The sequence below is a fragment of the Cyprinodon tularosa genome, unplaced genomic scaffold (genome assembly GCF_016077235.1).
Source record: "Cyprinodon tularosa strain WSP-4 unplaced genomic scaffold, ASM1607723v1 ctg81, whole genome shotgun sequence".
Taxonomy (NCBI): domain Eukaryota; kingdom Metazoa; phylum Chordata; class Actinopteri; order Cyprinodontiformes; family Cyprinodontidae; genus Cyprinodon; species Cyprinodon tularosa.
Genome location: NW_024039574.1, coordinates 756,306 through 781,594, shown reverse-complemented (window position 1 = coordinate 781,594; position 25,289 = coordinate 756,306). Strand labels below are relative to the sequence as shown.

The following is a 25,289-nucleotide window of genomic DNA, read 5'->3' as shown; positions in this document are numbered from 1 at the left end:
ATATGAACTCATCAATTTCTTTACCAATGAATTCACAGAAATGACTGTCTGATAGTAAAGATGTGTCTAATCTCCAAACTCTTGTTTGTGTGACATTTTGAGAGAACAAAATATCTAGGGAGACCGGCGCATGGTCAGATTCAACAATAGTATTGTATTCAATTCTCTTTGTAAAAGGGAGAAGTGTCTTGTCAATGAGGAAAAAATCGATACGACTGTATGTGTGGTGAACATGTGAGAAGTAGGAGAATTCTTTTTTGTTAGGATTAAAGAACCTCCATGGGTCAACCCAACCTGCCTTTCAGCAAACTCACCAAGAGCAAGAGACATTTTAGAGCGGGATAAGTTTTTAGGGCTAGAGCGGTCCATAGCTGGGTCCATAACCGTGTTGAAGTCCCCCGATAGAATAAGACTATGTCTATTAAGGTCTGGGAGAAGAGAAGTGAATTTATGTATAAAGCCCACATCATCCCAGTTCGGGGCGTAAATACTAGCTAGAATTACAGGAGAGTTAAACAGCGTCCCAGATACTATCACAAATCGTCCCTGGGAGTCAGAGATAACCCGAGATGGTGTAAACAATGTTTTTTTGTGGATCAGGATGGCTGCCCCTCGTGCCTTATTGTTAAAGTTAGAGTGGAAAATCTGTCCAAACCAATTCCTCTTAAGCCTGAAATGATCTGCTATTTTCAAATGAGTTTCCTGTAAAAATATTATTTCTGCGTTCAGTCTCTTTAAGTGAGAGAAGATCTTTACTCTCTTTTTAGACCCATTCATCCCTCTCACGTTCCAGGTAATGAAAACAGTATTCCCCACACCTTCACTGCCTTCTGGAATGTTTATAATCCTCAAGTTGTTGCGGCGTGACCTGTTTTCCAAATCCTCAATACGATCCAAGAGTGCAGCATTTTGGCCTTTTAAAGCTTTAACAGCAGATTCGGCAGCACATATCTTCTCGAAATTATCGCGCGCGAGTGATTCTGAAGCGGTTAGGCATTGTTGTATAGAGCCCACCGTTTCTGTCAGAGCACTCACCAAAGCTTGTAACGGCACCAGTGATTCTTGAATGAGGGTGGAGATGTCTTCTTTTAAACTTTCTCGTTGCTTGGCTAACTCTTGTACTAGTTGGGTCATAGTTAATCCATCGCCTTTGGAAGGGCTAGCATCGGAAGCCATGGTGGCTGGCTTGCTAGCAATGGCTTTCCGCGTCGTTATCGAGGAGGATTGTTTTTGCTTGGAGGTAGCCATCAACCGGCCAAAGTCGTCCAAAACGGTAATGTGTACAAGATACGTCAATTCTGTGGTAAATATATAAGGTTTGGTCTCATAAGTTAGAAATTGGGTCAGAGCTCTTCACACTCGCTGCCTACTCCTTCATGACCCAAACCGGAAGTCCACATTGGAGAAATTTACCTCTGCTTTTAACCCATCCCCTTGGGGATGTAATTACAGTAACTGCCATCGTGGGCTTGCACTCAGAACCTCAGGATTGCAAGCACCATGCCCTAACCAGGCCGCCACTCCCCTTTATTCGCTCCTATATTTTATGATGTTACACCATGTGTAGGAAAATTATGTAATATAGTAAACAGATTGGTAACATATGGGTTTCAACAAGCTTATACATAAATGACAATGAATAATTCCAACACTATAAATGTGGAGCTAAATAAAAACTAGTCCATCAAATTATATTAAACCTCTGACCAAAATGCCATATGTTTCCCATAAGTGTGTGTTACATGCTTTCCATTTTCTTTGCTGCTGTTCTCTGAGTTTCATTTTTCATGAAACAGGCTGGGTTAAAACAAAGGACAGTTTCATTTCACTGGAAGAGTGTTTAGCTTAACTAAGGAGGAAAAAGGGAGGGACTACTGTTGTGGTGGAGGAATAAGAATTGAGGGTATAAACAACATGAAGCTGGAGCCAAGAGCAAGACCTTTTTTTGCAGTGAAAGTAGAGTTGAGCCAGCTTTTATTTATCTAGGTTTTCTATAATATCTTTTCCAACATGGATTCAGACTCATCTAAAGGTTAGTATGTTTTTGTTCCTAAGGAGACTTATTCATGTTTTTGTCAGTCCTTAGTTATAACTTCCTGGATCTAAACCACTCTTTAACTCTTTAACACATTTTTTCTGGTTCTTGCAAAGATGTAAGAATTGTCCTCCTGGGAAAAACTGGATCGGGCAAAAGTGCAACAGGGAACACCATCCTGGGAAAGAAGGCTTTTATTGACGACTCGTCTCCTTCGTCTGTGACTAAGGAATGCAAAAAAGCAACTCATCACCTGAATGACAGAAAAGTGACAATCATTGATACTCCGGGGATGTTTGACACAAAGCTCCCTGAGGAAGACTTGAAAAAAGAAATAGAGAAATGTATCATGCTGTCTCTTCCTGGACCACATATATTCTTGCTTGTCATCAGTCTCGCTGTACGCTTTACAGAGGAGGAGAAGAATACAATCAAGTGGATAACAGAAAACTTTGGTGAGGAAGTCTTAAAGTACACAGTTGTTGTTTTCACCAGGGGTGACGAGCTCAAAGACACCATTGAGAAACATGTGCAGAAAAGTGAGGATCTGAAGAAGCTCACTAATGACTGTAATGGTAAATATGTTGTGTTTGAGAACAACAACAGTGGAAATCGCACTCAGGTGAATTATCTATTTGAGACTCTAGACAAGGTGATACAATTGAATGGAGATTATTATACCATTGAAATGTACAATGAGGCTCAGAAGAAACTATGGTGGTGTTGGCTTGGACAACAAGCGGGAAATGCAGGAAGTCGCTTAATGTGGGCAGCAGGAGGAGCAGCTGCATTTTCAGTTGGTGGTGCAATGATGGCAGGGGAAACTGCTTCTGCAGGTTTGCAAGTTGCAAACATAGCCACTCTAGGAGGTGAAATGATTATGAAAAATGTTGGATGGTTTCTCAGAAGATGACCTGTTTGTAGTCTTACCTAGTGGCTGAGTTTGACATTGCTAAAAAGTGACTGCCATGCACATTTTCTTTGTATTCTAAAAAAATAACAATGATTTTAATGTGTTGTCTACTTTTTGACAAAATTTTACTTTTATTCTAAACATAATTAAAAAATATTAAGAATCTTTTAAATTCATAATCACTCATTTAAATTATGTATGAATTATGTATGAATCTGTTGGGAAAGATTTCTATATTTGTCAATTTAACTGAAAATTAATAATAAATCAAATAAAGGGCTAAGGCTGATATTGTTTTGTTGTTCACTTTTCAATCCATGAAGTCCTGGAGAGATCAAATCTAAAGGTTTGACATCAAGAAAAAAAAGTTGCAAAGTCTGTAGAAATGTAGAACACCTGAGATGGGAGAAAATATAATTGCCAAAATTCAAATACAGCACATAGGACATTGCTGAAGCAAGATGGTGGAGTGAGCGCACATGACAACTGCAGGTCCAACATAATATGCTAAAGTAACACCCAGCTTATTGTATCAAAGTCAACAGATACCTCCAAAGTAATTATAAGTCTGATGGAATGTAAAAGAGAATGTTTTGAGATGCATTGTGTTGAGAAATACAGCTGGAACAGCTAACACGACAGGATTAGCCTTCAGTATGACAGATTCAAGTGAGGTTTGTTTTGATTACCTGGTCGAAAAAAGAAACAAATGGAAATGCAGAGGGGAATTGAAGAAGCAAGGTGAAACTAAACAAGTCTAAAAGGTGCTTTTAAATTCCTTAAACTATACCAATTACACGTGTCTGATTTGTATTTAATTGAAAAGCACAAATGAAGCTTGAGCAAATATTCAACCTGGAAGACTCTTTAACAGCCTCACCTGGACCACCTGCTGATGCACCTGCCTCAAGCACCAGTCAATCAATGATGGACAGCATCCCCTACTAATCTAAGTATCATCCAAGACTCTCTTCATTAAACTTCCTTCTAGTGAGCCTCCTTCCTGCTCACTAGACGAACCCTTATCGACCTCACTGTCTGCCTCACAAACAGTTACACTCAAGATCCCTCTATTGAGTTATTAATCCAAACTGTTCTTTACACAACATCAAAGTCTTAAGTCTTCAAAGTTCTGCAGGTGGGGATCACAGACCACTTCTCAGTACATATGCTTTCTGTCTGATGTTTTGGTCACTCTTGGATGCTGGTGGTGCTTTCACAGACGTAGCACTCTACCACCCTCACAAGTGGCTCAGGCAGTGCAGCTCATGCAGGAGGGCACATCAATGCGGTTTACTCTCTGTCAGCGTAGCGTCCAGAGGCTGGAGAGGCACTACCAGGAGACAGGCTAGTACATGTGGAGGAGGCCAAAGGAAGGCAACAAACCAACACAGGTGCATTCGAGTTTAACAGTGCCTCTCTTGGTTTGTGGTTTAGGGCTGTGCTGATGGGCGGGGATAAATTTCTTCAATGAAGTTTGAAATAAATGTAATAAAAAGAACCAAAGAACTCCATAAAATGGCTACAGAAAACAAAAGCTGGAGATTTTAAATCTTTTCAGAAAACATGTTTTTGTTTCAAGCTGAAATAAAACAAACAGTAAATTGTTTCTCTAGAACTATATTGAGTACCTAAGCAGCGGTGCAATTATTAGTAATATCTACAAAATGAGGAGTGAGTGGAGTTTTTACCCATTGTTTAACAATTCCTTTCAACCAATGTCACTATAAATACATGACAGGAAACAGTGGTAGGTCATAATTAGGTCAGCTGAGTAGGAAATCTGTTGAGTGTTTTTTCTCTAAGGATATGAACGTTTAAATTAAGGGACTAATTATCTACAGTACATCACATATGCTCAAGTATTTTTTTTTATTATTGAACAGTTAAACAAGTAAGAAAGCCTTTTTTTAATTGTGAGAAAACAAATGACAGCGAGAAAAAAATTCAGTCCAAACCAAGCACTTTCAATTAATACCATTACTTTGTTGTTATGTAGTTCTTTTCTTTTCTGATTTTATTAAAAATATTGTAAAATCAGAGGCAATGCTTTATCACAGACATCATTGATTTTCACATTTTTAAAAGTAAAATATTTTGCATGACAGAAAATATTTCAGTGACACAGATAATTTCAAACTTGTTGCAAGGTCAAATAATAATCTAGCTGTGGGTCATTTTTCCGCGTTGTACATTGAAGAGGTTTATTTTGGTCTGTGAAGTTAATTTAAAAATTAAATCCAACAGTTTTGGGAAAAAAGGGTGTTTGCTAATTTAAATGTTTTTGTAATCTAGTTTGACTTTGTTCCACTAAAAAATCTGAACACCAGAAAAGGTTGGAAAATATATATCAATATTAGCTAATTTTGCTGTCAGAGATGATCACATTATGCTTATTACACTGGACTGTTCTTTTTAGCATTGCATTTCATTCCTTTCCACAAGACAACTGCTGTCAAACCACATAAAATACCCAGGAGAAGTGTTGGAGCTCCCAGAGCCAGAGCCACAGTGGTGTTTGCTGCTACTGCAATAACCACCCCAGCTAAAACCAACAGAACAGCAACAGCTGAGGCCACACGGATGTTCTTCTTCCGAACTTGTTTCTTCTTCTCTCGTTCTTTTTGCTGTTTCTCCCTCTCCTCATCCCAGACCTTCCTTTCTTCTTTCTTTTTCTCTTGCTCTTCCTGTCTCCTCCGCTCCTCCTCCTCTCTTAGCATCCTCTGGGCTTTCTCATACATCTCGTTTGTGTAGTGTTTCCCTCCATTGTCTTGTACCATTTCCTTGATCATGTTGATAAGCTCTGTGACCTGCAGACGGTCATCTGCGTCATTGTTGTTGAAGGCATGGTACCTGCGACCAAATGTAATTGAGAGTCTCCGGAGCTCCTTGCACTCTTTCAGGGCATTGTCTGCTTTACCTTGATCCTTGCATGTAAACAACATGATAGTGTACATGGATGCATCATCTCCAAAGTTTTCCTGGATCCACCTCACAGCATTCCTTTCCTCCTCTGTGAACCTGACTCCAAGTCGGATCACCAGGAGGAAGGCATGAGGTCCAGGCACCGACATTTTGACACATTCCTCTATCCTGAGTTTTAGTTCCTCCTCTGCAACGCCTGTATCGAACAGCCCTGGAGTGTCAATCACTTGAACTGGAATCCCATCTACCTCTCCGCTCTGTGTCTCACAGTGTTTGGTCACAGACATCGGACTTGGATCCTCTTTGAAGGCACTTCTCCCCAGGATGGTGTTACCTGTGGCACTTTTCCCTGATCCAGTCTTTCCCACAAGGACAATCCTCAACCCTCCAGACAAATCCAGATCTGCCAATCAAAGAAGGTACCACATCAATACTTTAACCAAAGACAAATTACATATGTAATTTGTGGATTTTATCTATATGCTATTATTAGCTTTACTAAACTTTGTTTTTGGTCACTAGTAAAAACTGTTTGCCTAAGTTTGGCCCTTAATTAACCATAAACAAACAGAACGTCTACAAGCCTATCGTATACTGTTCTCAGGTATAAATCAGCAAACCAATTTGGACCATTGTCTAAAGGGTTAGGGTTATTCCCAGGTTAGCGATGGCCTCCTCAAAGATTCTCAAAAGGACTGGTGGTGAATATACCTTTCACAAAATGATGCAAACTTCACCACCAGATAATAGACATGCATTTTCTGTTCATTTACCTGATTCCAAATAAAAAATCTAATTGTTAAACTTGTGGTGGAAAAAGTGCAATGTCAATATTTCTACCATGCTAATAATGGATTTAAATCAATTTTCCTGTATTTATGATTTAATCTTAAATGGCATCTCTACTCTCATCAATCTAAATGAATTGTTTTTTTAATTTTCTCAGATTTTTCTATTGTTTGATTTCTTAGCTTGTTTTTTCTGTGTCTTACATGTATTTAGACCATTATCTTAATTTTGTATTACTCTGATAGCAAGATGCTTTCGCATTAGTTTTAACTGTATATTGAACAGTTTCGAGAGTTGAAAGTGTAGCTTATGAAGAGAATAACAAATGAGTGTTCCTCAGATGGACTCTGACTTCTAGAGCAAATAAAATATTTTTTTTTCTTTCACTACAATGTTTTGGTTTTTATATCTTCAAGTAAAATTCTGCAACCCTAACCAAATCATTTAAGAAACTAGTTCTTCCTGTTTCCACCTAATTTTAGATAAGATGAACCTACCTCTATAGTACAGGGATTTGTACTGCCTACTTCAACGGTATAACCTTTACTTGAGAAGCCCTCTTTTGATGTAGATAACTTTTATTGTTAAAATTTCGTTTTGTACATGACATTTCCATGTCTTAAAGTGCAGCAGTGATCAAATGCAAACATTGTGGGAGAAAAAAAAAATTGTGCAAAACAACATTAATATGGTCAGTTTGATGCAGAGTCTTTGACATGATTTAGAGTTTTTTCAACATTCAGCTTTCCATGTCCATGTTGGGGTTGTGAGGGGTCATTGATAATGTTATGGGCTTGGGACACGCAGCGCTGGGATGAAATGTCTTTTCTAGAGGGAGGAGGAGCCCAGATGATCTTCTTTGCTGTTCTCATCACTCTTCTCACTTTCTTCCAGTCTGAGATGCTGCAGCCTCCACACCATACAGTGAGACAGCTGGTCAGAGCGCTCTCTATGGTGCTTCTGTAGAAGGTGGTGAGGATGGGTGGGGGCAGGTGGGCTCTCCTCATCCTCCGCAGGGAGTACATGCACTCTTGTGCCGTTTTGACACCTGAGTGATGTTGTCAGTGATGTGCACCCCCAGGAATTTGGTGCTGCTGACCACCTCTACAGCTGAGCTGTTGATGACCAGTAGAGCGTGGTTAGGCCGGTTCTTCCTGAAGTCGACGATGATCTGCTTCGTTTTCTCCACATTCAGGATCAGATGTATTAGATTCAGTCGATTACAAGATTCTTTTACAAAGGCCTAAATCTGCTTTAGGAATTAAGGTAACAGCACTAGATTGAGTGCTTTAGGGCAATGTTTCCCAAGCTTTTTTGACTTGTGTTCCCCTTTGGTCATTTTGTCTTATCATGAGTACCCTTCTCAGTCTAAAGTACTGATGATTGTCCAAAAGTGGAACCTACAATAACTGATCATGAAATAAATACTATTTTACTTTATTTTTTCATTCTCAAAAACAAAAAACAAAAACATCAATATGTTGATAAATAGATAGATAGATAGATAGATAGATAGATAGATAGATAGATAGATAGATAGATAGATAGATAGATAGATAGATAGATAGATAGATAGATAGATAGATAGATAGATAGATAGATAGATAGATAGATGATAGATAGATAGATAGATAGATAGATAGATAGATAGATAGATAGATAGATAGATAGATAGATAGATAGATAGATAGATAGATAGATAGATAGATAGATAGATAGATAGATAGATAGATGGTAGCTGTCTAACTATCTATAAATATAAATATCAGAGTATTTTATTTATTCTTGTGTTCTCAACAATAGGAAAGCATTCAGAAAATACTAAAACCTAATGAAAGCGTTTGGGTCACCCGTATAGCGTCCCCATCAACTTTCATTGCAAGGTTTCACTTTTGATAACACTTATAAAACTGGGCCCACTCCTGAACTAGCTGTTATTCCTGCGACTAATTAACACGCAACGCATTAACATAAATGCTGATACACAGAATGTGCAGATACACAGGTTAGACTCTCGTGCATCTGCGGTTTAAAAGAGGTGCAAATGAATTCTATTTAGAATATAATTTTCCTTATAATGATTTAACATGAATTGAAAGACAACTTCAAAAGTTGTATCTTTAAAATCTCAAGCAATAACCCTTTAAAAATTATGTGTTTTACTTCCTATTTGTTTATTTCTATTTATTTGGTTTTTTGATTTTGACACAAATGTTACACTGAACCATAGAACCAAGGTTATTTAGCTGCAATTACTGCTTTTGGATGTCTAAAAAGTCCTAATATTTAACTCAATATGATAATTGTTATGTGTCTAAGCTAAGAAAATATAGTAGTCATAATAACAATTAAGTTAACTTATGTTTCTTTATGTAAACACTGTTACTTTTGTGCAATAAAAGCACAGTTATGCAGATTTAGCGAGTAAAGACAGAAGATAAGAAACATACCGTCAAAGCTATGGAGACCACACCCATCAGACCGAGGCAAACTTTTTGGCTTCTTCTCCCTAAGTTGTATTTCTGGCACACAAGACATAGAAATTAGTACAGTGTTAGCTGTAGACATATTGACAATAGCTTTTAAGAGATGCATTTCTTTCTGTTTTCCCTCTTTTATTTTTTTGCCCTCAGTGTGACATTATGGTGTTTCATCTCACACTGACCGAAACATCCATAAGGGTAACGTTATTGGGATGAAAGTTTATTCTCTTACCTTCAGCCATTACTTTTAGATCCACCTTTTCCTTATCCCAGGTGACCAAATTTGTTCCAGCAGATCTGAGTACTTAATAATTTCAGAAAAGTGGGCTCCAGAGCTTCAGATTGCTGTTTGAAGAGAGATCTGGCACTCCTCACTAAGTACTGGGAGCTTCCCATTTCCTTCCATTGTCTTTGCATCTGAAAATGGGAAAGCTTGCAGAAGCTGTTTATGGCTTTCTGGATGTTTTAAAACATCACGTCAAATGCTTGATTTTAATTTTCTTCTAAAGTAAAAAAAAAATAAAAATCATAAAACTAAAGATCTTTAGTTTCCTCGCTGTATCTTTATAAGGCCTATTTCTTTCTCATGGGGCAGCTGGGCTGCATGGTGTGTCACATCCTTCCATTGTTCACATCTCTGACAATCACAATTAAGTCATCTTTATTTCTGAAGGCAGGAGTTTGTGCAAAACATGTGTTATTTATTCAAAAAGAAAAAAAAAATCATCCAGTTTTTGAGTTCAGCCAGTCTTGGGGATGTCCAGTAAACCTGCTGTCTCCCTAGAATTACAGGAAGCACATGTCCTCACTTCCAAAGGTCCTATTTGAGTATTTCTACAACTGGGCTTACATCTTCCAGTTGTGTCATGGGTTTTTCATTAATATATATGTATATATATATATATATATATATATATATATATATATATATATATATATATATATATATATATATATATATATATATATATATATATATATATATATATATATGTGTGTGTGTGTGTGTGTGTGTGTGTGTGTGTGTGTGTGTGTACCTTTCCCACAACTCTAAATACGTTTTCAACAGTTATTTTATTGAATTTTTAAAACTGTCTCTATATAGTGTCTAGAATCCCAACAAAAAAAGCTATCATTCTTATATTGCAGGTGGAAAAATTGCTTACTTTAGCGACATGAATATTCTTAAAAAGATGTCTTCAGCATGGCTACAGCAGCTCAGAGTAAATACTTTAACCCAGAACTTTTGTTGTCCTCACATACTCAGACCGATTTAGGGATACCAAGAGTCATGTTTTGGGACTTTGGGAAGAATAGCATGCAAATTCATGCAGGAAGACCAGCCTAGCAAAAAGCCTAGATATTAGATTAAAATATCTTAGATAAAATTGAAATAGCTTGGATAAGATTTATAAAGGGGGCAGGAAGGTTTATCATCTGGACTGCATAGCAAGAATGCCGTGGGTTTGAGGTTTGGTCTGAAGTGGGCTTTTCCGCATAGAGTTTACGTAATCCTTGTTTGTGTGGGTCCTCTGACTTCCATCCATGTGTTTGTTAGGTAAACTGCTCTCTTTAACAAAAGTGCAGCACAAAACCTCTCTCAGCATTAAATGGTAGATTACATGAAAAACAGAGAGCTGCATCACTGATAGCCTCTACTTCATTAAAACAAAGTGGCAAATAGTCCTTATTGATTAATGGTTAGTCGATTGATAAGATGAACTGTAGATTAATAACATGCATACAAACCCTGTGCCCCCAAAAAATACCCACCATCTGGAAGGTGAAGTGCTTCCAGAGGATCCTCCAACGTCATTGCAGTTGGACTGGAAAGCCTGCATTTCTCTTAGAGGATGAATCATTTTATGAAGGGTGCTGTTTCATTTGCACTTCACTCAGCTCTGACTCATCTGCAACATTCCACCGCCTATGTTAGGATACTTTTTGTGTTCTTTAGCTCAGCCTTCAACATTGTGCTTCCTGACATGCTGGCACTAAAGCTCCACAACCTACTTTATCTGCATTTCTTTGCCACTGGTTCAGTGACCTCGTCACCAACAGAGCCAGGTGGAGAGGGTAGGGAAACCCACATCTTTCCCACTAAACCTCCAAACTGGCATGCTTCAGGGTTATGTTCCCGACCCTGCCACCTTCAGTCTATTCACACAGGCTGCTCTGATATCAACAAAACAAATATGATTGTGAGATTTGCAGACATAACCAATGCTGTACGTCTCATGTCAGTAAATTATTAGACCCTTTACAGAAAAGAAGTCCACAGTGTGGCACAGTTGCAAGAAGTTCTAAATCCATTTTTTCACTTTTTTCGATACCAGAACTGCTTGCTTTAAAGTTCACTCTTGTAGATATATATTATAAGATATATATGATATATAATATGTATTACACTATATATATATATATATATATATATATATATATATATATATATATATATATATATATATATATATATATATATATATATATATATATATATATATATATATATATATATATATATATATATGTATATAGTGTATGCACATATACAAGGTCAGAAAAGGAAGTCATAAAAATCATAAATCATGTTATGAGGACAGATTTCATCCTGTAAGCAAAACTGCAACTGTCATGATCGGTTTCCTTAATGGAGACCCAAAGATGCAGAACACCACTGACGGACACAGGATGAAAAGTTTTATTTGCACAGTTTCACTGAATATGCAGAAGGCTGGTTCAGGCCTGGATTCTGGTTTCACCGGAGTCTGCGTGAGAGACAGCACAGTTAAGGACTGTTGACGGGGTTTGGTTTCCAATGAAGCACAGATAGTACCTTGAGGGTTCTTGAGGTTCTCTTTGGGAGAGTCACTGTTGGTTCTGGAGAAGGATTTAGTTGCAGAGTCCGTTAGCTGCTTCAGCGTCTCACGTCTAGTTTGAGCAGACCTTGGCATTGGTTTCCCAGCTCTAGCCCAGAGCTGCTTGGAGGTTGTCTGAGGATCTTCAGGGTTTGGCTCGGAGGGTCGGCTCGGCAGGTTAGCTCTTCCAGAGCTTTCACGGGGGAAGCACGAGTTTCCTAGAGGCACAGAAACAGAAGTTAGAATCCAACTAGGGATTAGAGTCATGGAGATAATCACTGAGATCAAGGCTTTAGCGCTGACCAACTGGAACAACACTGCGGCGTTGAGGCAAGGTCTGAAGACAGCTTATGTAGTGGATCCTCTGATGATCTTGATGAGCTGCACCTGTGCAGGAGGCTCCCTCAGAGGATCCACGGCGGACTCTGCTGGAGAAAGATGGGATTTTCTCCAGCTCCCAACAGCAACTGCAAGAGTTTTAAACAAAATCAAACACAGATGTACATGAAGGGGCAAACCTTTGTGTTGTTCAAGACATTTTTGACCCAACGTAAATGTATTACAGGAATAGGCTGAATAGATTTGCCCCTATGAATGACTTCCGTTTCCAGCAATACCTGATCTAGAATTTTCTTTACAATACCAATATTAATAACAGATCCGTGTTCTGGCAGCTCTCTCGTACTTTCACTTTAAGTTAATTACGTTTTTTTTTTTTTTTTACATAAATCATCTTGTTTCCTTGGCAAATTGTTTAACTTGCCTGCTTGAATCAAAATAAAACACACTTATTTCAATCAAAATTGTCTGAGTTATATTTTCATTTTTGCAGAGGTCCTGGAACACCAACAGTGTGTAGGCTGCTTAAAGTTCCTGGGCATTTCTCATACATTTCCCATTCCCATACATTTCTCCTGGACAGAGAACATCTCCCACGTGGTGAAGAAGGACCAACAGTAATTCTTATTATTTGAAAAAGTTGAAAAGTAAAAGGACTATCTACATGTCTAGTCAAACTTGAAAAAAAAGATAATTAAAAGTGTCCTGAGTCTCAGTGTGGCAGAGTTGTATAAAAGCTGCCTGTCGCAGGAGGGGAAGGACTTAGCAGATGTAGTGAGGAGATGACTGAAGATGGTGGATCGCTGTCTATCAGATCTGGACTGGGTTTATGAAACTGGGGTCTAGAAAAAGGCCCAAAATGCATTGCCACATAGGCCATCTACACTATTAATGCAGCATTTGTCCCACTCCCATCAGATAGCATAAAAGGTTCAGAAACATTAAGTCAACATAGGACAGTTTATTTCCTCAAGCTGTGGTCAGAGGTGTTAAGTAATTAAGTGCAATACTTTGTTACCTTACTTAAGTAGAAATTTTGGCTATCCATACTTTACTTTTAATTATCTCTACTTCCAACTCCTTACTGTACATTATAAAAATAGACTAGTTGTTTTGTTTTTTCATTTAGGCTCATTTTTATTATGTTAGTATTTGAAAAAAATAAAATAAAATAGCTGTTTTCCTCGAGACAATTCATTTCTTTGTGGTTGGAATCAGTACTGCACCAGTTTTTTGAATACCAAAATAATTTTTCAAGATTATGCAAAGTTAAATTCGACATTGTTACCATGAGTTATTGTAGTAGGAAAAATTATTCAACTATTTATCAAATAAACGGAGATCGATGGATTTCACTCAGTCGGCACATTTATTCATATCTTTGCAAAGAGAGAACAGTTCATCATACAGTCCTTATGGCACAGCATTCTGCCCTGTTCTGCATGAGCAGCGTTCGTTCGTTCCCCCTCACAATAATGGAAAAGTAGTCAGAGTCAAAACAAATTACAGACACTTTGGTTAAACAGTAACATGTTATGAATAAACCTTGAGAAAGAATCTGGTTTGTTGTGGGAAGAAGCTATGTCCGGTCTACAAACACTATCCTGCAGAGAACGGTGTGGCCTTCAAGGTGAAACAGACTGAGTGAAAACTTTTCTCGTACTCGTCCTCTCCCGCTTTATCCGGAACCGGGTCGCGGGGGCAGCAGACTAAGCAGAGACTCCCAGACTTCCCTCTCCGCAGACACCTCCTCCAGCTCTGCTGGGGGAAGCCCTATGCGCTCCCAGGCCAGCCGAGAGACGTAGTCTCTCCAGCGTGTCCTGGGTCGTCCCCTGGGCCTCCTCCCAGTGGGACGTGCCTGGAACACCTCCCGAGGGAGGCGTCCAGGGGGCATCCGAAGAAGATGTCTGAGCCACCTCAACTGACTCCTCTCAATGTGGAGGAGAACCGGCTCTACACTGAGCCTCTCCCGAATGACCGAGCTCCTCACCCTATCTCTAAGGGAGAGCCCAGCCACCCTGCGGAGGAAGCTCATTTCAGCCGCTTGTATCCGGGATCTCGTTCTTTCGGTCATGATCCAAATTTCATGACCATAGGTGAGGGTAGGAACATAGACCGAACGGTAAATTGAGAGCTTTGCCTTTTCGCTCAGCTCTCTCTTCACCACGACAGACCGGTGCAGCGTCCGCATTATTGCAGCAGCCGCACCGATCCGTCTATCGATCTCCCGCTCCATTCTTCCCTCACTCGTGAACAGGACCCCAAGATACTTGAACTCCTCCACTTGAGGCAGGGACTCTCCTCCAACCTGAAGGGGACAAGCCACCTTTTTCCGGTCGAGAACCATGGCCTCGGACTTGGAGGAGCTGATTCTCATCCCGGCCGCTTCACACTCGGCTGCGAACCGCCCCAGCGCGCGCTGTAGGTCTTGGCAGGAGGGAGCCAGCAGAACTACATCATCCGCAAAAAGCAGGGACGAGATCCGCTGTTCCCCGAACCAGACCCCCTCCGGTCCTTGGCTGCGCCTAGAAATCCTGTCCATAAAAGTTATGAACAGGACCGGTGACAGAGGGCAGCCCTGTCGGAGTCCAACATGCACCGGGAACAGGTCCGACTTAATGCCGGCAATGCGAACCAGACTCCTGCTCCGCTTGTACAGAGAACGGATGGCCCCTAATAAAGGGCCCCCGACTCCATACTCCTGGAGCACCCCCCACAGGGCAGCACGAGGGACACGGTCGAATGCCTTCTCCAAGTCCACAAAACACATGTGGACTGGTTGGGCAAACTCCCAAGAACCCTCAAGCACCCTGCAGAGGGTGTAGAGCTGGTCCACTGTTCCACGGCCAGGACGAAAACCACACTGCTCCTCCTGCAGCCGAGGTTCGACGATCAGCCGGACTCTCCTCTCCAGCACCCTGGCATAGGCCTTTCCGGGGAGGCTGAGAAGTGTGATTCCCCGATAGTTGGAACACACCCTCCGGTCCCCCTTCTTATGGAGGGGAACCACCACCCCAGTCTGCCAATCCAGGGGGACTGTTCCCGACCTCCACGTGATGCTGAATAGACGTGTCAACCATGACAGCCCAACAACATCCAGAGCTTTAAGATACTCAGGACGGATCTCGTCCACCCCCGAAGCCTTGCCACCGTGGAGTTTTTTGACCACCTCTGTGACTTCAGCCTGGGTGATGAACGAATCCAGCCCCAAGCACCCCGTCTCTTCTTCCCCCATGGAAGGCGTGTCTGTCGGGTTGAGATCCTCAAAGTATTCCTTCCACCGCCCGACAATATCCTCCTTCAAGGTCAGCAGCTCCCCACTCCCACTGAAAACAGTGTTAGCGAAGCACTGCTTTCCCCTCCGGAGGCGCCGGATGGTTTGCCAGGATCGCTTTGAGGCCAACCGATAGTCTTTTTCCATGGCCTCTCCGAACTCCTCCCAGGCCCGAGATTTTGCCTCTGCAACCGCCCGGGCCGCGACACGCTTGGCCTCACGGTACCTGTTTGCTGCTTCAGGAGTCCCACAAGCCAACCAAGCTCTATAAGACTCCTTCTTCAGCTTGACAGCATCCCTTACTATCGGTGTCCACCACCGGGTTCGGGGATTGCCACCACGACAGGCACCGCAAACCTTACGGCCACAGCTACGGGCAGCCGCATCGACAATAGAGGCAGAGAACACAGCCCATTCGGACTCCATGTCTCCAACCTCCCTCTGAACCTGAGAGAAGCGCTCCCGGAGATGGGAGTTGAACACGTCCCTGACCGAGGGTTCCACCAGACGTTCCCAGCAGACCCTCACTACACGTTTAGGCCTGCCGAGTCTTTCAGGCTTCCTCCTCTTCCAGCGTATCCAGCTCACCACCAGGTGGTGGTCGGTGGACAGCTCCGCCCCTCTCTTCACCCGAGTGTCCAAGACATGCGGCCGAAGATCAGAAGATACGACTACAAAGTCGATCATCGACCTTTGGCCTAGGGTGTCCTGGTGCCAGGTGCACCGATGGACATCCTTATGCTTGAACATGGTGTTCATTATGGACAATCCATGACTTGCACAGAAGTCCAATAATAAGACACCACTCAGGTTCAGAGCTGGGGGCCCGTTCCTCCTGATCACGCCCCTCCAGGTGTCACTGTCGTTTCCCACATGGACGTTGAAGTCTCCCAGCAGAATGATGGAATCCCCGGGAGGGGCGCTTTCTAACACCCTCCCCAAGGATGCTAAGAAGGCCTGGTACTCTGTACTGCCGTTCGGCCCATAGGCCGAAACAATTGTCAGAGTCCTCCCTTCGACCTGAAGGCGAAGGGATGCGACCCTCTCATCTACCGGGGTGAACTCCAACACGAGACGTCTGAGCTGAGGGGAGACAAGCAGCCCCACCCCCGCCCTCCATCTCTCCCCGCGGGTCACTCCAGAGTAGAAGAGAGTCCAGCCTCTCTCAAGGAGCTGGGTCCCAGAGCCCTGACTGTGCGTAGAGGTGCCGCCCAATCCTCTATGCACCGGTCCCTCATGGTTCCCCCTGCAGGTGGTGGGCCCACTGGGGGATAGCCTCGCGTCGCTCCTTCGGGCTGGGCCCGGCCGGGTCCCGCGAGGAAGAGCCCGACCACCAGGCGCTCGCCGACGAACCCCAACCCCAGGCCTGGCTCCAGGGTGGGGTCCCGGCTCCGCCGTACCGGGCGACGTCACGTGCCTCGCTGTAGTCCTCGTCATAAGGGTTTTTGAACCGCTCTTCGTCTGACCTGTCACCCAGAGCCTGTTTGCCTTGGGAGACCCTACCAGGGGCATTTAGCCCCCGACAACATAGCCTCTGGGATCACTCAGGCGCTGAAACCCCTCCACCACGTTAAGGTGGCGGTTCAAGGAGGGGTGAAAACTTTTATAGTGAGTAAATAGGATAAATTAATATATAATAGAAGAGAAATCAAATTTTTTCGACAACAGTTATAAAACTAAGAAAAGTAAGTATAAGGAAGTTACCAACCAGTATTGCAGATTTTTTCTTTAATTGGGTAGAGCAGCAAAGCTTTTGTCCTTAACATTTTCTCCTGCATTAGTTTTACTTTTATACTTTAAGTAGTTTTAGATGTGGTACTGTCACACTTTTACTTAAGTAAAAAGCTTAAGTTGATACTCTGACTTCTAAAAAACGGGTTTTTTTAAACAGTAGGATTTATACTTCTGCTTTAGTAACAAACATTAAAACTTTTGACAACTCAATCTGTGAAAGGAATCATTCCCCTACAGCCAGAAACTCAGATCCCACCCCACCTTCAAAGGGACATACACCTACTTTAAGGATCTACCATTTCATTTTACTACAAGTTATTTTATTTTGTTTCTTTGTATTATATGAGCTGATATGAGCTGACTGTTTCTGCATTTCATTGTAGCTATATAAATATGATTAAGGCTCATGATTCTTATGTTCAAAGCTTTACATAAAATTATTTAGGCAATGGACACCAGCATCACCCATATGTCTCCCATTTATAATCCCCCTGTGCAGTTCATCAGTGCTGGTTGCTCTTAACTGCTTTGCTCCCTGTGTGCAGGAAGCCATGTCATTTTTTTGTTTTGCCAGACTACTGTCTCTAACTCTGCTACAATAACACAGATCTTTTATAAGGTAATGGACATAGTTTTACAGTTTTTAAATCGATAAAATCGAGGCAGAAATTATCTTTTTAATGAAAAGAATAGAAACACGAACAAACTGTAAGGTAATAAGATGTCTATTTAAAGTTGAGCACAATTGCAGAGTGAGTTTTAAATAAGTTAGTCAAAGATGTAAGATTTTGACCTTTTACTGACATCTGGTGGCAAATGAGAGAAATTACATGTTGATAAACATTTAATCTGTTTAATAAATCTTTTGTCATCTTAAACATGAAACCACCAAAGCTTGTTGCATGTTAAAAATAAAATAAGGGTACTTAATTGATTTTTTTGTAGGTGTCACTTTTGTCCTTTTAAAACAATATTTAATGCTTATTAAAGATGGCACTGGTTTTATAAAAAAAAACAAGTGTATAAAAGGCTGGGATTCAAAAGACACAGTAAATGTTTAATTCTTCCTGCCGCTAGGGAGCGGTCGCGAGTTCCTGTATTTTCTTCTTCGTGTGTTGCTGAATATTCCAGAGTGTAAGGATTACTGCAAAGTTATTGTTCTGTTTTCTTTGGGGACTCTTATTTTTGACTCGTTCCGTTGGCAGCTTGTCAGTTGAGCCAGTGTCGCATCTATGTTTCCCTGCGGGTGCCTTATTGTGATACTTCCGGTGTTGAGTGAATGAAAAAAGTAAGTACTAATTGTTTCTATCTGCTTTAAATGTTTCCCTTACTTCTTCCTGAAAGCCTAATTTATTTGTTTATATTATCTACAAGCAAGCACACTTGATGTAAACATTTTTTTTAGTTACGTGTATCACGGTCGCCAGCCATAGCGCATGTACGGTTTCTTTCTCCGCGAGGGAGGGGGGAGCGGGGAGAGACGGCATGTTGTATTAGATCACCTGCCTCTGCGATGTGTTGTTGAACCAGTAGATGGTGCTGTTGGATCACCTAAGCTGCTGAATATAGATGTCCTGACTGAAAAGGGATAATTATGATGTATAGCCTGTTTGTATGCTTATTGATCGAACTCTGTTTAAATACCTGATATTTAAATATATTGTTTATTATTGTTATTTGTTTCAGAACTGTTCCAACACGAAGTTCACAATAAAGTGCACAGCTAGTGAAGCCTGTTGCAAAGGAAACCAACTCTTGCTCTTCATTCCTGTGTCCTGACCGACACCCATCCTGGTTGTTGCATATTCCATACGGATTAGCATCCAATTTGAGTCTCCTTAATATTGGTCCTTCGAGCCGGATGCAACCTTCAAGATGCAGTCAGAGGAAGAGGTTTACCTTGGTGCCAGACCTAAACGTGAGCGACGTCGACCTACCAGGTTTCAGGATTTTGAGGTTGGTTATGCTGGAGACTCTTTCCTGGGGAGACCAACACTACCTCATCCAGAGCAGGATGGACTCTTTCCTCCAGATGGTTCAGCTCCTCCAGCTAGCTTTTCTCCTTCTCAGCCTCTGTTAAGTGGTTTCTATGGAAACGCTATACATCCAGCTGTACCTCAGCTGATCCCAGGCCACCTTCAGATGGGATATTCAGCTCTAGAAGCAGCCCAACCTAGAGCTCCTCCGTCCTTCCATGGGGGCTACTATCAAGACTCCTCTTCTCTCCTGAGCATCAGAGCTCTGCAAGAGGAGAATGCAAAGCTGCTTCAATCACAGCAGTCCACCCTGAAAGAACTGAAAGAAGCCCGAAATATGATGAAGGTGCTAATCACAGAAGCTCGCTTATTGAAAGAAAATATGGCTCAGCCTTCTGGTTCATCTTCCCATTTTAGCAGCTACAGACCCTTGGGGATCACTGCTGCCCCAGATCATTACTACAGCACTCCAAACCAGCCAAAGGAAGAAGAGGAGGAGGATTGGCCTGATCCTCCTCCCTGGCCAGCACTAGATGACGAGCTGTCTACTAGTGTAAGTGGTCTTAATCTGGTAGGGAGAGATACACATAATAGGTGTTCTCCTCAGTATCAGCAGAACAAAGCTGAGACTTCTCTGGAGCCTCCCAGATCTGTCTCACCGCTTAATCAGTTTAAGTATCCCACTCCTTCCAACCAGATCCTATCTCATCTCCCAGCTCAGCCCATGCAGGCGCTTTCTCACTCTGATCCTACCCCTCTCAGCTCACAAGGTCCTCCAGCACACACTAGGCCTCTATCTAATCCACCTCCTCCTAACATTCCTGTTAGAGATTCTGTCTCAGAACATGTTTATAGAGGTCCCAAACCTACAATACCTAAATTTAGCCATCCAGATCCAAGTGAGTTTGCCAGACTTCGCATCGCCTTAGAAAACCTGCTCCCTGCAGATGCTACAGAGCTCTTTAAGTATCAGATTCTTGTGGATCATCTAAACTTGGAGGAAGCCCAACTAATAGCTGATGCTTATCTCAATTCAACAACCCCCTATAGTGATACTATGAGAGCCCTGTATGACAAATTTGGCCAGCCTCATCAGCTAGCTCTAAGAAAAATAGCTACAGTTCTTGAAGCACCTGAAGTGAGGCGTGGAGATGTTTCAGCCTTTCAGAGGTTTTCCTTGCAGATCCAGTCACTGGTTGGTTTACTGCAGACTTTGGGCCCAGAAGGGGAGATTGAATTGAATTGTGGCTCCCATGTCGCTCGCCTTCTGAGCAAACTTCCTGCAGAGCAGAGAGCAAACTTTCGACGCCACCAGTTTAAGCAGCCTGGGACATCTCACACACTGTATGATTTGTCAGCATGGCTGAACTATGAGTCATGGTGTCTAAGCTTTGACAGTCAGGCTGGAGTTAAGAACAGCAAGGACAGACAACCTAACAGGCCTGATGTTCGGTCAGCAAAGCAGGTGACTGTTTTACATGGCCTGGAAGAACCTCTCACAGATGGCTCCACAGCTAAACTAAGTTCAGTAAAGAAGAAACCTGTGATTAAAGCCTTCTGTGCATACTGTCAAAGTAAAGAACACAACTTAAGTCAGTGTGAAGAAGTCGCCAAACTTACTAAGGAGCAGCTCAAAGAGTGGATTAAGGTCAACCAACGATGCTGGCGTTGTGCACGGAACCATCAGGCTGCTCAATGCACCTTGAAGAAGCCCTGCAGTATTTGTAAAGGGATACACCTTTTAGCTCTTCATGAGATAAATCAAAGGCCAGAGAGATCCACCAAGGAAACAGCTAAGAAAGAGGAGAGCTGCTTAACTAACTCTGCCTCAGAATCCCTTTACCTTGACCGGCCTGCTGCAGGAAATCGAGTTCTGTTGAAAGTCATCCCAATACTCTTACACCACAAAGGCCGCAGGCTAAGCACCTTTGCACTCTTGGATGATGGGTCAGAGCGATCTATGTTATTACCAACTGCAGCCAAATTATTGGGATTAAAGGGCATCCCTGAAAACCTTCCTCTGAGAACGGTTCGGCAGGATATTCAGGTGCTCCATGGACACAAAATATCCTTCCATGTCTCTTCAGCTTCTGAACCCCAGGTTAAGTTCAAGATTAACGGGGCCTTTACTGCCAACCGTTTGAGCTTAGCTCAGCATTCGTATCCTATAAAACAGCTGCAGAGGAAATACAAGCACCTCAGCGGTCTTCCCATCCCTGCATTAAAAGATGGACAACCTTGGCTCCTCCTTGGTTCTGATCAGGCACATCTCATAACTCCTGTAGAACCAGTCCGATTTGGGCCACGTGGGGGGCCTGCGGCTGTTCATACGAGGCTGGGTTGGACCCTTCAAGGTCCCATAAGTGTGATGGGGCGGCCAGCTCATGCAGTACAGTGTTTGTTTACCTCATCACCCCAACAGATAGATGAGTTATATCGTCATGTTGAGAAGCTCTGGCAGATCGACACTGTGCCTCACCGACCTGAGAGAGAGGTGATTCGATCAAAACAGGATCATCAGGCGATCTCCCTGTTGGAAACCAAAACGGTCCGTACTGAGGTAGACGGAGTCAAAAGGTATGCAACCCCACTACTACGTCATGCAGCCATGCCCCTACTCAGAGCCTCCAAAGAGTCAGTGATGTCTCTACTGCGTAGCACTGAGCGCCGGCTCCTGAAGGATCCTGATCAAGCAGAGATCTACGTAACAGAAATGCAGAAGCTCATTAGCTCTGGAGTTGTAAAGGCAGTAAGCCAAGAAGAACCCTCCAAGGAGTGTTGGTATATTCCACATCACCTAGTCTCCCACAATGGTAAGAATAGGTTGGTTTTTAACTGTTCTCACCAATACCAAGGGCAGTCTTTAAACCAGTACCTGTTACCAGGCCCCACCCTGGGGGCCTCCTTGGTTGGAGTATTACTGAGATTCCGCGAACATGCCATTGCCGTCAGTGGGGACATCAAAGCGATGTTTCATCAGGTTCGTCTTCTACCTGAAGATCGGCCCCTGCTGAGGTTTTTATGGCGTGATCTAAAGCTGGATGAGCCCCCTAGAGTATTTGAGTGGCAAGTCCTTCCTTTTGGCACCACCAGTAGTCCCTGCTGTGCCACATATGCCCTGCAGCGCCATGTTGCAGACCATTGCCATGCAGAGGATATTCTGAGATTTTCTGTTGAACATTGCTTTTACGTAGACAATTGTCTACAGAGTGTGTGCACAGCCAGCGAAGCTAAACAACTGGTGGACCGTCTCAGAAATCTCCTGTCCTCTGCAGGTTTTGACCTGAGGCAGTGGGCCAGTAATGAGCCCCATGTCCTTAACCATTTACCGCCTGATGCCAGATTGCAGAGCCTAGACATGTGGCTGGCGCAAGATAAAGTCAACCCACAGGAATGCACGCTTGGCCTCAGTTGGAACTGGGAGAGAGATTCTCTTAGCTACAAACAGAGACCAGTATCTTATGCTGCACCTACCCTTAGGAACATCTACAAGGTCCTTGCGTCCCAGTATGATCCTTTGGGTTACTTGTTGCCTTTCACAACTAGGGCTAAGTGTATTGTTAAGGAGCTATGGGAGAAGCAAAGAAGTTGGGATGATCCATACTTACCTGCTGCACTACTCCAGGCCTGGTCCATTTGGGAAGATGAGCTTCAGTATTTGCCTCTCCTTGCTTATCCTCGAGCCTATGTGCCCCCTACCTTTGACCTTGAGGGTGTCACATACGAGGTACACATCTTTGCAGATGCTTCGGAGAAGGCATATGGAGCCGTTGCCTACCTGAGGTTGGAGAATCCACAGGGGCAAATACATATCTCATTCCTTTTTGCTCGATCCAGGGTAGCTCCAAAACGTGTCCACTCTATTCCTCGCCTGGAGCTGTGCGCAGCCCTGGTAGCTGCTCAGATAGACAGTCTCCTTAAGAGAGAGCTTACCTTGAAGATAGCCCGTGTCGTTCTGTGGTCAGACTCCACTACTGTGCTCACCTGGCTTCATTCCCAGTCCTGCCGCTACAAAGTGTTTGTTGGAAACAGGGTGGCAGAGATCCAGGAGCTGACAGAGGATGACCACTGGCGTTATGTGGATTCACACCAAAATCCTGCCGATGACCTGACGAGAGGTAAAACACTGAAAGAGCTTAAGGATCCAAACAGGTGGTCCCAGGGCCCATCTTTCCTTTTACAGAGCCCAGACAGCTGGCCTGTAATGCCCAGCATGGAACAGCAAGAAGACCAAGCTGAGATAAAAAAGATGGCTTTTTGTGGCGTCATAGCCACATCACTTGCACCTGACGAACCAGGAAAGAAGAATTACGGCTCCTGGCAGGAACTTGTGGATGATACGGCAAAAGGACTTAAGGGAGAATCAGCCCTCAGTAGCTCCCTCACAGCAGAAGACTATCAGCAGGCTGAAATCAGAGTTTTGCAGCAAGCTCAGAGACAATCCTTTCCTGAGGACTACAAGCTGCTATCTGCCGGGAAACCAGTGTCACCCTCAAGTCGTTTACTTACCTTAGCCCCTGTACTTGATTCGACCTCTGGATTGATAAGAGTGGGCGGCCGTCTTCGCCGGCTTGAAAGCCTAGACCTGTCTCTTCACCCTGTGGTTCTCGATCCTTCCCATCCAACTACCCAGCTCCTGATCCAAAAGTATGATGGGGATCTGTGTCATCCTGGTCCGGAGCGGGTTTTCGCTGAGATGCGTAGATCGTACTGGGTCCTCCGAGGTCGTGAAGCGATCCGCAGGCATCAGCGAGCGTGTGTTGAATGTCAGCGGTGGAGAGGTAAACCTTCTATTCCGAGGATGGCAGATCTTCCTGCTGCTCGACTTAGGTTACATAAACCGGCCTTTTACTCCACAGGCGTGGATTGTTTCGGGCCCATGATGGTGAAGGTTGGCAGACGTCAGGAGAAACGGTGGGGCATTATTTTTAAATGTCTAACCACCCGAGCAATTCATTTAGACCTTCTTCCTAACATGGATGCAGACTCCTATTTAATGGCCCTGAGACGATTCATTGCTAGGAGAGGAACTCCCTCAGAGCTTTGGTCAGATCAGGGGACCAATTTTAAGGGTGCTGAAAGGGGGCTTAGGGAGGCTTACAGAGCTATGACACCTGTATTACAACAGAAGTTGGCCTGTCAGAAGATAAAGTTCAACTTCAACCCTCCTGCTGCTCCCCACTTTGGTGGCACCTGGGAGCGAGAAATACGGTCAGTTAAGTCTGCTCTCTACACATGTGTTGGGGTTCAGCCTGTTCCCGAAGAAGTGTTACTTACAGTGCTGTTGGAGGTAGAGGCCATCCTAAATTCGAAGCCGTTAGGTTACGTATCAACGGATATAGCAGACCCTGACCCTGTGACCCCAAACAGTCTGCTCATGGGGCGGCCGGATGGCTCACTCCCATTGGTGGTGTACCCGGAATCTGAGATTCTAAGTCGGCGACGCTGGAGACATTCTCAGATCCTGGCAGATCAATTCTGGTCCAGGTTTGTAAGAGAATACCTTCCTGGATTGCAGACAGTCCCCTCCCGATCTACTCAATGGAGCAGTTGTCATGTTAGTAGAACCGCATCTGCCTCGAGCTCAATGGCCCGTTGGGCGTGTCATCATGGTTCATCGCAGCGATGATGGACGCATCAGATCAGCTGACATTGACATCAAGGGACACATTTACACCCGGCCAGTAGCCCGGCTTGTAACACTGCCTGCTCTCCCTTCAGGAGAAGAAACGCCTTCGAGTGCTGGCCATTCTACAACCAAGTGAGCCTTTTATTTCGTGCAAATGTGCCCTGCACATTTGGGGGCGGCTGTATAAAAGGCTGGGATTCAAAAGACACAGTAAATGTTTAATTCTTCCTGCCGCTAGGGAGCGGTCGCGAGTTCCTGTATTTTCTTCTTCGTGTGTTGCTGAATATTCCAGAGTGTAAGGATTACTGCAAAGTTATTGTTCTGTTTTCTTTGG

At 43.2% G+C, this 25,289-nt stretch overlaps 2 protein-coding genes across 2 annotated transcripts; one reads left to right on the top strand and one right to left on the bottom strand.

Annotated features, from left to right (window-relative positions):
- The first annotated feature begins 1,174 nt into the window (after nucleotides 1–1,174).
- On the top strand, nucleotides 1,175–3,222 carry LOC119774341 (GTPase IMAP family member 9-like). The gene is made up of 2 exons (XM_038271796.1): nucleotides 1,175–1,273; nucleotides 2,127–3,222. Exons 1-2 carry the CDS (start codon nucleotides 1,175–1,177, stop codon nucleotides 2,946–2,948), a joined length of 921 nt encoding a protein of 306 aa, XP_038127724.1. The 3' UTR covers nucleotides 2,949–3,222.
- A 1,610-nt stretch (nucleotides 3,223–4,832) lies between these two features.
- On the bottom strand, nucleotides 4,833–9,647 carry LOC119774333 (GTPase IMAP family member 7-like). Its single transcript, XM_038271785.1, has 3 exons — nucleotides 9,378–9,647; nucleotides 9,113–9,184; nucleotides 4,833–6,276 (listed from the first exon to the last, which is right to left on the bottom strand). The coding sequence occupies exons 1-3, from the start codon at nucleotides 9,385–9,387 to the stop codon at nucleotides 5,345–5,347; spliced, it is 1,014 nt and encodes a 337-aa protein (XP_038127713.1). The 5' UTR covers nucleotides 9,388–9,647; the 3' UTR covers nucleotides 4,833–5,344.
- Nucleotides 9,648–25,289: the final 15,642 nt, after the last annotated feature.